At 44.9% G+C, this 12,160-nt stretch overlaps 1 protein-coding gene across 1 annotated transcript; it reads left to right on the forward strand.

Moving 5' to 3' along the window:
* Nucleotides 1-5,790: 5,790 nt before the first annotated feature.
* On the forward strand, nucleotides 5,791-6,735 carry LOC309546443 (olfactory receptor 5P52-like; the record flags this gene model as incomplete). Its single annotated transcript, XM_082246139.1, has 1 exon — nucleotides 5,791-6,735. One exon carries the CDS (start codon nucleotides 5,791-5,793, stop codon nucleotides 6,733-6,735), a length of 945 nt encoding a protein of 314 aa, XP_082102265.1.
* Between the last annotated feature and the right edge of the window lie 5,425 nt (nucleotides 6,736-12,160).

The raw sequence follows: 12,160 nt of genomic DNA on the forward strand, positions 1-12,160 counted from the left end.
GTGAATAGTTCAATTCTGGAGTATCCCACTTTTCCCTTATCCTATTCCTATTTAAAATAAAAACTCAAAAACAACTACAACCCCTAGATTGTTTATTGACTGAGCCAAGAAGAAAATAGTTAAATTGTGCATTGCTAACGGTAAACCCAGGGGACCCGAAAGTGTAATATCCAGCAGTCCTCAAGGGGACAGTGCTACACCGGTAATCGCTATGTACAGTGAATATGGCTTTAACTGGCATTGAAGAAAGACTGTTAGTTGTTAAAACCTTCCATTAACCACTTAAGCCCCGGAAGATTTTACCCCCTTCCTGACCAGGGCCTATTTTGCGATTCGGCACTGCGTGACTTTAACGGACAATTGCGCGGTCGTGCGACGCTGTACCTAAACGAATTTCACGTCCTTTTTTTCCCACAAACAGAGCTTTCTTTTGGTGGTATTTGATCACCTGTGCGGTTTTTTGATCATGCGCTATAAACAAAAAAGAGCGTAAATTTTGCAAAAATAACAATATTTTTCAATTTTTTTTATATGGAATTCCCCCCAAAAAAATGTAAAAATCAAAATTCTTTAACATTTTAGGCCAATTTGTTTTATGCTACATATGTTTGGTAAAAAAAAATCGCAAAAAGTGTATTTTGATTGGTTTGCACAAAAGTTATTGCGTTTACTAACTAAGGGAAAGATTTTTGTAATTTTTGTTGTTTTTTTTTTAAACGCGTAATGGCGGTGATCTGCGATTTTTTTTGCAGTACTGCAACATTGCAACGGACAGATCAGACCCTTGACTGACATTTTTTACACTTTTGGGACACTTTTGGGACATCGGGTCTGCCGGGCACACGCGCGGGGGGGGGGTCTGTGACCGCGCGGGAGCGGGAGCGCGCCTCCGGCGGCGTGCTTTCGCTCATGAGACCCTCACAGGCTAGCGACATAGCCCTACGTCGCTTTGCCTGTGAGAGGCTGACTGCCGACGTAAATAGTCGTGCGGCGGTCGGCAAGCGGTTAAATGGAGACTGCATACCACTCGACTGATCATCCCGGTCGGCGGACGCTCTGAGCGGCTACCGCTGGAGCGAACGCCGGTCCAGGTCTATTGAAGTGCGATGTGATGTCCGCCACGCAAATGTATATCAGTCAGCCGGGGCCCCGGTATTCGCTGGTGGAGATATGTTTTGGCACTTTTCCACTGCAAGTACCGGCTCGGCTCTACTCGGCCCTGCTTGGCCCGATTTGCTTTCCACTGCTGGTACCGCATGGTACGGTGTTGGAACGGTTCGGTACGGTACGGTATGGTTTGCTTTTCCACAAAAGTAGTACTAAAGTTAAGTGGGTGGGATAACAACAGGGTGGGTGGGATTCTCTGACCAATCAGTGGCTTGTAGTGACTGCATGCAAAGGATTGTGGGATATGGTACTGGGTATGGTACCTCTTGGAAACACAATTGAGGTGGAACTGTTTTTGAGAGCCGTACCGTTCGGTTCCATGCAGTGGAAAAGCGCAGTCGTATCGCACCGTACCGAACCGTTCCTACACCGTACCATGCGGTACCAGCAGTGGAAAAGCACAAAAGTGAGCCGAACCGTTCGGTTCCATGCAGTGGAAAAGCGCCATTTGTGATGTGAAATTATTATCTTTTATTAAGTATCTGCCCTTTAGCTGGAACAATAATTGGTAGCTTTCTTTTATGCTCGATTTGCATGGTTGATACACTGCTGCTATTTCCTTTGCAGATATAGTCATTTACTGGAACAGTAGCACAATCACTATCAAATATGGTTGCTTATGAACTATATTATATAGGATTCACTCTAACAGGTTATGACGAGAGTGCATGCACATGTATTAGCGGGGCCACGTTCATGAGTTTGCGCTAGTTCCATTGTATAATGTTTGGCGAGCATTTTACTCCATGTAGGTCTCATTGTTAGCTATAGTGCATGTTTCCTCGTGCACCCAATGGCGCGGACTCGTGCACGCTGCTCAGCTCGTTCATGCGCATACACTCCCCCTTCTATTGAACTTTTGGATGTATACATGTGTGTGATTGGTTGTTACTTTGTATAGAGCTATTATACACCAGAGGCTGGTTATGTTGTATAGCTGTCCCCTCCCACTGTAAACCCCTGTTTTCTGGCCATAAATAAATGAGAGCCCTATGTTGGAGCAAGACTCTTTCTCTGTTGGCAACGACCGTGACACAGCTTGTGCCTGTTTTACTCTTTGCCTCCGAGCGCGCCGGAATTTCTAAAGAGCTGTACGTTGTACTTTCAGTACAAGGGAATAATGGTGTTTGATGCGTATTAATATACTCATTTGCACTTTTCAGAGCAGTGAAGTTCTCCACGCACCGCCGTTTTATTAGGAGCGAATTTCTATGCACCAAGCCCCATTGATTTCCACCACAGACCTAAAGTCTGTCCAGGAAGTAAGGCACAAGTAATGGAGAAGTGTTTTTAAACAGCCATGAGGACAGTGAGGTAAGTGTGTGTGGAATAAATGGAAATCATACTTCTTTTGCAAAAATAAAACAATTAATGCTATATATAGGTACATACTGGGTAGCTGGGATTTAGAAAAAAGGCTGATGAGGAAAAACTAAGGGTTGCTTTAATTGACATCATATGCAGATTGAATCTCAGCCCTTTGATTTGAAGAAGAACGAAACAATGTTGCTTTGTATGTCTCAGTTATATCTGAACAATCTTTATAAACCTAATGGGCTTCAGGGGCGTAACTACAGGGGTTGCAATTGCAACCGGGCCCCATGCTCCAGGGGGCCCGTGTGGCTCCCCTGAGGGGCGGTGGGGGCAGCATGTAGAGAAATCACTGTCCTCCTTTTTCCTCCTGTAGCTAAATGGTTCCTTTGTATGCTGCCCCCGCCACTCCTCCCATCCATTTCACTTGTATTCTACTGTCTCTGGGCCCTTGTGTGCTCCCCTTGTCCCCCCCCCCCACTGTGCTGCCACTCCCCCCCCCCCCCCACTGTGCTCCCTCCCCTCTCTTACCAGCTGCTGCAGGGGATGTGTCACAATAGAGAGCCAGGAAGGGGGCAGTAAATATGTAATTTACCAGCCCCTTATTTTTCTGAATGGACGGAGTCATAGTCAGTCACATTGTAAAAAAATAAAATAAAATGATAAAAAAATAATACAATTAAAATACCAAAAAATATAAAAAATCCTGACACCAGTGGGTGAACTTTCAGGATTAAAAAGGTCACACTTCAACCGGGCCCTGGCATTCCACCATTGTGGGGAGGCCCCAAGATGACAGGAAGGGGGCCCACTGCAGAACTTGTGAAAGGGTCCCGCTTCAGGACCATAATAAAGGGCCCCGCAACGAGAGTAAAGGGCCCCAGGATCAGTGGGAAGAACCCCAGGCTTGAAGGGAAGGGCCCCAGCCAGGGGATACGGGGGGAGCCCTTCGTGGTTTCTTGCACCTGGGCCCTGAAGGTTCTAGTTACGCCTCTGATGGGCTTGATTTACTAAAATTGAAGAGTGTAAAATGTGGTGCAGCTGTGCATTATAGCCAATCAGCTTCTAACTTCAGCTTGCTCAATTAAGCTTTGATGAAAAAACCTGGAAGCTGAAGCTGATTGTATACACAGCTGCACCAGGTTTCACATTAGTAACCAGATTTGGTTTTAATAGTAAGACACTTTGCGCATTTGTGCGACTTGTCCTGCGACCTAGGACTTCAAAGTCATATGACAAATCGTACTCCATGATTTCCAATGAGTACTGTTCATATTTGTGCGACTTCAAGTCGCAACAACTTCATAGTAGTCCTTGCACTACTTTGGCCCGACTTTGATGCGTTTTGAGGTCCATAGACATAGGCATTGCTTCAAGTCCAGTCAAAATCGCGGCAGAAAAGATTTGCGTGACTTTTAGGTTGCACAAGTGTGAAAGAGGCCTTAATCAACCCACGTGTGTCAAAAAGTCATTTTTTTGACAGCAGCCACTCTATTTACATAGCAACTGTTGGCTGTCAATTTGACAGTGGGAAATTGCTGGCAAATACAAGTGGGGGCAATGTATGGGGGAGAAGGTTGGGGCCCTGTGTACTTTGATGACATTGTTTTGATGTGTGCCCATTATAGCATGCCCATTTCCCACAACTGGGTAAAATACAACTAGGATCTGGCTAGTCCTCCTTCACGATCCATCATCTCTTACCAGTCCTATTCTGGGTTGAATGATGGCCATCACAACTTTACCCATTTCCTGTGAACCCAGTCTGGTACTTCCCTTTGTAACATGAGTGCCGGCCTATGCAGTACCCACCACAGAAGCTACTTCAGATGAAGAGAGACCCCGGATCATCACATGTTAAATGTTCAAAAACAAGGAGTAGAAAAAGATGAGGAACTTCCCAAACCACTTACAATGTAAGATGCAAGTGCACAATGTCCAATAAGAAGGAGATCTTGGTGGTTGTACATAATGGGGCTTGGTTACTTGACAACAAATTGTTAAGATAGACATGAAAATGAGCACTGGATGGAGTTATGGAGTTATGAGTGGGGGGACCAATTGCAGGTCATTGTAAGAGCCGAGAAGGCACTTTTGGAATAAATATGGATGAAGGTCAAATATATTGTTGGGTCATGAAGTCCTTTAAAAACAAAGCACTAAAATATGAATTTAAGGTGATATTAAAGGCAAAAAAACAAACATGTTATAATTATCTGGTCTGTGTAATGGTTTAGCACAGAGCAGCCCCATTTCTCCTCTTCTCGGGTCCCCCACCTGCCTTCCTGGCTCCTACCGTCTGCCGAATGCCCCCTGAGCAAAAAGCTTGGTGCGGGGGCACCTAAGCAGAGCTTCTGCTCTGTATATCCATTCAGACACAGAGCCTGCAGCTTGGCCCCACCCCCTTTCTCTTCTCATTGGCTGTGAATGACAGCAGCCGGAGCCAATGGCTGCTGTCTTAATAAAGGAAAAGGAATTGGCAGCACTCCAGGTTGAGTCAAAATCCAGATTTATTGACTGGACATCCAAATTATGACAATCGTGACAAGGTAGACGCGTTTCACACACTGACTGTGTGCTTAATGATTACGTAATGATTAAGCACACAGTCAGTGTGTGAAACGCGTCTACCTTGTCACGATTGTCATAATTTGGATGTCCAGTCAATAAATCTGGATTTTGACTCAACCTGGAGTGCTGCCAATTCCTTTTCCTTTATCAAGTTTTCACGGAGGCGAGCCGGGGCATGCACCGGTGTGAGTCATCAGGCAATTACACCACCTTGAGCAGTGAGTCCTTGTCTGTTCGGCTGCTGTCTTAGCCAATGAGGAAACAGAGTCCCCAGAGAACTGAGGTTATCAGGAAACTGAGGTTGTCATGCACATTACTGTGATAGGGCTCAGGTAAGTGTTAAGGGGGCTCGGGGCTGTGGGGGGGGGCAGAAGGTTTTTGTTACCTTTGTGCATAGAATGAATGAAGATAGAAGACCTTGAGCCTTTTAAAGAAGTACAATGTAGAAATATAGTGAAAAGTTGGCTAAATTGAACATTTTTGTGACTGGTTGCACCTTGAATAGATTTAGCCAAAGTCTTAAAGTTTGTTTTCTGTAGTAAGTAGCCGGAATAAGTAGAAAGTATGGCCTCTGCCAGGATTTTAAAGATAATTATCCTTCCTCTCTGGGTAGAAGCAGGGGTCTTTCTTCAGAGGTCTCACACACCCCATTGGCTATAAAGATCACACTAGCACCGCAGCAGACAGATTGCTATGACTCGTAGTTACAATTTAATAATTGTTAGTCCATTGCTTTCACAGATGGCACATCAAAAAAATCAATCAGTTAATGTTGAAGTCCTGATTGTTGGATTCGAGAACCTCACTGAATACAGAATCCCTCTCTTCCTTCTCTTACTGATCATATACACATTGACTTGCATTGAGAACATCCTGATTATAACTTTAGTATGTATAAGCGCTTGTCTCCATTGTCCCATGTACATCCTGATCAGCAATTTGCTCTTCTGTGAATTTCTCTACACGACGGATCTGGTCCCTCTGATACTGCACCACATGCTCTCCAGAAGACCCGTCATCTCCCATCTCGGCTGTTCTGTCCAGTTAAATGTGTCCGCAGCCGTCACAATCGTTGAGACTTTGTTGCTCACCCTGATGTCATATGACCGATATTTGGCCATTTGTAGACCTCTCAGATACTCCGCTCTCATACACAACAGACTCTGCTTCTATTTAGTGACCGTGATTTGGCTCATTTCACTTATATTCATAGCGGTTACATTTTACTTTGTAATAAATCTTGAATTTTGTGGCCCTCTGATCATCGATCATTTTTACTGTGACTTCACCCCTTATGTTTCCCTTGCATGCTCAGACATAACGACTGTTGTTTTACTTGGCTTATCGGTCAGCATTACATTGACCATTATACCTTTCTTTTTCATCGTTCTGTCCTACATCTTTATTATAGTCGCGATCTTCAGGATACAGACGTCGGAGGGAAGGCAGAAAGCCTTCTCTACCTGCAGCTCACACCTCCTAGTGGTGACTATATATTACACTGCGCTGTTTTGCCTATATGTGATGCCAAGGAGTAGTCAATATGTCAATGTCTACAAAGGCTTGTCCTTCGCATACTTTTCAGTGACACCGATGATCAACCCCATCATTTATACTTTAAGGAATCAGGAGATTCATAAAGCTCTACAGGCAGCAATCAGTAAAATAAAAACTGTTTATCGTTAGGATACAACAAATACATTTGTATTATATTGTACTTATGGTTATTAATTGCTTTCGTTTTCTAACACATAGATACAAAAGAACAGCAGGGTAACAATTCTCGTAAAGTTACAGCATGACAACAATCATAAATATATCACGATTCAATTCTCTTTCGGTGATACCAAACACATGGTGCACCATCCTTTCTCCAGTCAGCAGGGGGAGGACTAAAGTCAGGAGGACCCATAAGCTTTCATGCAGGATGCTGGGAACATTGGCAGGTGTAGCCCAAAGTAACAGCCATGTAACTGGAGTTCCAAACAACATATACTGGATGCTTTGGGGTGAAGGAGGAGCTAAAGAAAACTTAAGTAAATTTTTGGCACTGTGGGAGTCTGGGAAATGCGTCCAAGGGATAGCCCTTCTAAGCTCTCTGAGCCTAGCCAGCTTGGATCTAGTCAGCAGCATAAGTCAGCAATCCTGTCAGTTCTGATGGCTAGATTGCTGCAAACTCCTAGTAGACCTAAGGGAGCTCCTTCCACTGCCAGAGCAGTAGGCTGTGACTAGGAGTCGGTGAGAGTCTGTGGCTGCAAGCCAACATTTTTATTTATAGAGCTACTGAAAGCAGGATATCTATACAACATAAACCCATTCCCACCCAGCTGTCCAGCCATTGACATTGCCGTATACCTGCCCCAAAGTGTCACAGGGAATACTAAACTGTAACCGCTACTAACTGCAGTGTTTGAGGACTGTACTGAAACCAGCTGACAATCTCTGCCCACTTATCACCTATAGATTCTTAAGGGAGACTCTTGCCAGGTGCACCAACATTTTAAAGGGCCCCAATGGTAGCTGGCTGGAGATCCATATTAGAGACTACCCCTCCCATTACTGTTATTAACCACCGAGTCAGGTTATACCTGCCATAGGCACCACTTTTGCATGTTGACAGCATGGCCTCATGAACAAAAGAGATGGGAACCCACAGAAGTTCTAAAGGGGAGGAAGGGAATGGGGCAAACAGCGGTCTCTACTCGCTACTACTTGATAAACTTTAATTAAGTATCAAAAAATGAAATAAACTGATTCACAAAGCAGGCTATACACAAATACCTAAAAATATAACAAAGTTGTCATTAACATTGTTCCTGCACACCAGGGTTCACTGTCAAAGCAGCTGATCCCCCTCCACCAGCAGCTGATGCTGTTGCACACTGCTCTGCACAGCAGGAGGAAGCACAAGACTGGACATTGAGCCAGGGGGCCGCCTGAGGCTACCATCTGCCTACCCTTGGCTCCCAAAGCTCCACCATACATCACTTGACCATCTGTTTGCCCAGATGAAGGAAAGGACCGGTTGCTGGAATCGCTCTGATAGAGCACTGGACTGACTAACGGCACTCGTGGCTATACCCTTGGCCTGCTGGGCTGCACAGCGAACTTGGTATATTGGGTGTTCAGCAAACCGACTGGGATGGCCTTATAACCTCCAGCGATCCCCACACTGTATCCACAACAGTGAGTACCACCCTGCAGGATTACTGGCCCAAATTAGTACAAGTTCCATGAGTGTCTATTCACGTTGGATACCACGGAGCAGTGCTTTGGGGAGGGACCAGCGGGTTGGCTGAGTGAGCTGTTACAGCCCACCAGCTTTGCACAACCACACGGAAGATATCCCCATATGTTCATAAAACTGGTACAATAGCGGCAAAACTCATCTGCCTGTGCACACCGCACATGGTGCTATCAGCAGACCCTGTACTTATACACCAGACCTTCGGGTCATACCACTATCAAGGGACTTTATCTGTCAATGCACAGGCAGCACCTACAGCCACCCATAACCCATCTCCACCCATAATATATGCTATTGATGTTTTCTCAGCTATGAGAACCCGGATACATAAACTGAACAAAATTATAAACACAACACTTGTTTTTGCCCCCATTTATCATGAGCTGAACTCAAAGATATAAGAAAAACAGGATTTATCGGTGAAGAAAACACCTCTCCAAAGTGCCAGATGCCATCGAATGTGAGCATTTGCCCACTCAAGTCTGTTACGACGACGAACTGCAGTCAGATCGAGCCCCCGATGAGGACAACGAGCATGCAGATGAGCTTCCCTGAGATGTTTTGTCACAGTTTGTGCAGAAATTCCTTGGTTATGCAAACCAATTGTTGCAGCAGCTGTCCGGGTGTGGGGGAGCTGGTCTCAGATGATCTTGGAGGGGAAGATGCTGGATGTGGAGGTCCTGAGCTGGTGTGGTTACACGTGGTCTGTGTGATGTGCTGCCAAAATCTCTGAAATGCCTTTGGAAAGGGCTTACGGTAGAAAAATGAACATTTAATTCACAGGCAATAGCTTTGGTGGACATTCCTGCAGTCAGCATGCCAATGGCACGCTCCCTCACAACTTGTGACATCTGTGGCATTGTGCTGTGTGATAAAGCTGCACATTTTAGAGTGGCCTTTTATTGTGGCCACTCTAAATATCTATATGCACACCTGTGCAATAATCACACTGTCTAATCAGCATCTTGATATGCCACACCTTTGAGGTGGATAGATTATCTCGGAAAAGGAGAAGTGCTCACTAACACAGATTTAGACAGATTTGTGAACAATATTTGAGAGAAATAGGCCTTTTGTGTACATAGAAAAGGTCTTAGATCTTTGAGTTCAGCTCATGAAAGATGGGGGCAAAAACAAAAGCGTTGCGTTTATAATTTTGTTCAGTGTATGTACCATACTGTATGCTAAATGGATACTACTGGTGGATAACTGGTAAAATAGCGAGTGCAGATGTCGACAGTGCACTGTACGGCTGATTATCGTCTGACAGCCCTGTTGTTTCCTGACTCTCACTGTGATCTGATCCCCAGCAATCTTGCACTACATTGTCATTTATGATATAGATAATGCATATTTGGTTTGTCTGTGAACCCAGGTGTTTGCTTTTAGTGACAACGTTGTCATATGTTTAAGTATTTGTGTGTAGCCTGCTTTACGTGATTCCGTTTATTGCATTCATTTAACTCAATAAAAGTTTACCAAAGTGAGGAGAAACCACTGTTTGCCCCATTCCCTTCCTCCCCTATAGAACTCCTGCGGGTCCCTTCCCGTCTGTTTTGTTCAATAGTTTCTTTGTGTTTGGGAGTTGAAGAGAGGGACTCCACCTTAAATTTTGGTTAGACGGTACCCCCCGCAGGTGCTGGCCATACACTAATGGCACTTTTCCACTGCAAGTACTGGCTCGTACCGGCTCGGCTCTACTCGGCCCTGCTTGGCCCGGTTTGCTTTTCCACTGCTGGTACCGCATGGTATAGTGTCGGAACGATTCGGTACGGTACGGTATAGGTTTGCTTTTCCACTAAAGTAGTACTAAAGTTAAGTGGGTGGGATAACAATGGGGTGGGTGGGATTCTCTGACCAATCAGTGGCTAGTAGTGACTGCATGCAAAGGATTGTGGGATATGGTACCAGTTTGGTACCTGTTGGAACCACAATCGAGTAGGTACTGTTTTTTCAGAGCCGTACCGTACCGTACCGTTCGGTTCCATGCAGTGGAAAAGCAAACCTATACCGTACGGTACCGAACCGTTCCGACCCTATACCATGCGGTACCAGCAGTGGAAAAGCACAAAAGCGTGCCGAACCGGTACGGTTCCATGCAGTGGAAAAGCGCCATTACTTAACCAGCACCATGATCCTGTTGTATTTTCCTTTCTTTTATATTTGTGGCAGCATAGTCAACTTGTCTGCTGCTCATCGTTGCACTTTTGGGGCATTGTTACTTTTTATGTTGACCTGGAAGTTAAACACAAATATTGTTCTTAACTTTGCTAGTAATGTTGTGTATGTTGGTTATTCACAATACAGAAAGCTGTCTTTTACTATTCAACCTGGTACTTGTCCTTCTAGTAGAGCTTTATCGCTGGGTGTCATATACTTCCTGGTCAGCTTGTAATGCTAAACGGGTCTCCACCCAACCTCAGAGAGGTTGAGATATCTGAAGAGCTCAGGGCAAAGAATAGGAGGACCCATCATATTCAGAGATGTCTATGGTGGATTGCCCTAGAGAGAGATGGCTCCTTCTGGGCCAGATAAAAAGTGAAATATATAGCACATATGTACAACAGTATCTTTGAATCCTTTTCAGATATGTAGCAAGACTATGGTGTACAATATTTCTGCATATTTTGGTTATTTAGAAGTAAAATATGCAGCAGCAGAATGGTGTGGTCTGAATAATGTCCCTTTGTCTGTTTCTAACCTTGAAATATTGCTAATTCAGCCAAGGCTCCTTAAACTAATCTCCATGTATTGTTTGCTGCAACCTCATTCTAGGACCAAACGACACACACAAACTAAATCTCAAAGGTGCGGAGCAATTGTTTCCAACCTCATCAAGACCAGGATCCAGTAAATTCATCCAAAACCTACCATGCCCTAACAGTTTAAAAAAAAGAAGTTTATACCCACACAATAAAAGTAAAAAACTACAAAATATACAGTAGATTGAAATTCTGGAATCCTCTGGATGGGGCTGAGTTTCACTGCAGGGGATGGGGGCTGTGGAGGGGGTTACTGGGTTTTGCAGCAGACTTCATGGCCCTGTAAATGCATGAAATCCCTGAAGGGAACTGGGGGCATCTCTAGGGAGCTGGGCACTTTTTAGAGGCACTGTGGATGTTTGGGGGGCGGGGGCACTGAGAGGGCTGGGGTGCACTGTGGGACACTTTTGAAGTTCAAGGACACTATGGGAGGCCGGAGGCTCTGCAGCAAGTCCCCAGTGTCACCAGACCAGTGTAAGCCAGCAACAGTGTTCCTGATCACAGCTTTACAAGTCCCAGTGTCATCAGACCAGTGCGGCTAGCAACAGCATTCCTGATCAGCACCACACCAGTACAGTGTTGCCTGTATTTGTCTCTTGTCCTGATCCTGGCCTGTTTATTGACCATGTTTCTTCCTGCTGCCTGTACCAATCTTTTGCCTGTTTGCTGACAATGTCTCTACTTGCCACCTAAACTGACCCATCTGCATGACCGACTGACTACGATCCTGTGAGATACCATTCCCAGGCATCCCTTGCGGACAACTGCTTTCCTGTTACCACAGGAACTCTTTTGTTCTTTCTTTCATCAGCCTCCGGTATCTCCTGTACAATGAACATGTACAATGAACCAATTGTGTAAAAACCAATGTTCTGGTCCCTTCTATATGGGTGGTCAAGAAATATAGCTTGGTGTAGCTGCATATATACGTAGCAGTCCCTGTTCCTAGCCACATAGCAGTAGGCTAGTCTTGCTTGGCTTATAGGAACAGTGACTGCTATATATGCAGCTACACCAAGCTATATTTCTTGACCACCCCTATAGACGGGACCAGAACATTGGTTTTTACACAATTGGTTGATTTGTTGATACACAAGATGCA

Source organism: Pelophylax lessonae (assembly GCF_965119305.1).
Source record: "Pelophylax lessonae genome assembly, chromosome: 1".
In the NCBI taxonomy this organism is placed as follows: domain Eukaryota; kingdom Metazoa; phylum Chordata; class Amphibia; order Anura; family Ranidae; genus Pelophylax; species Pelophylax lessonae.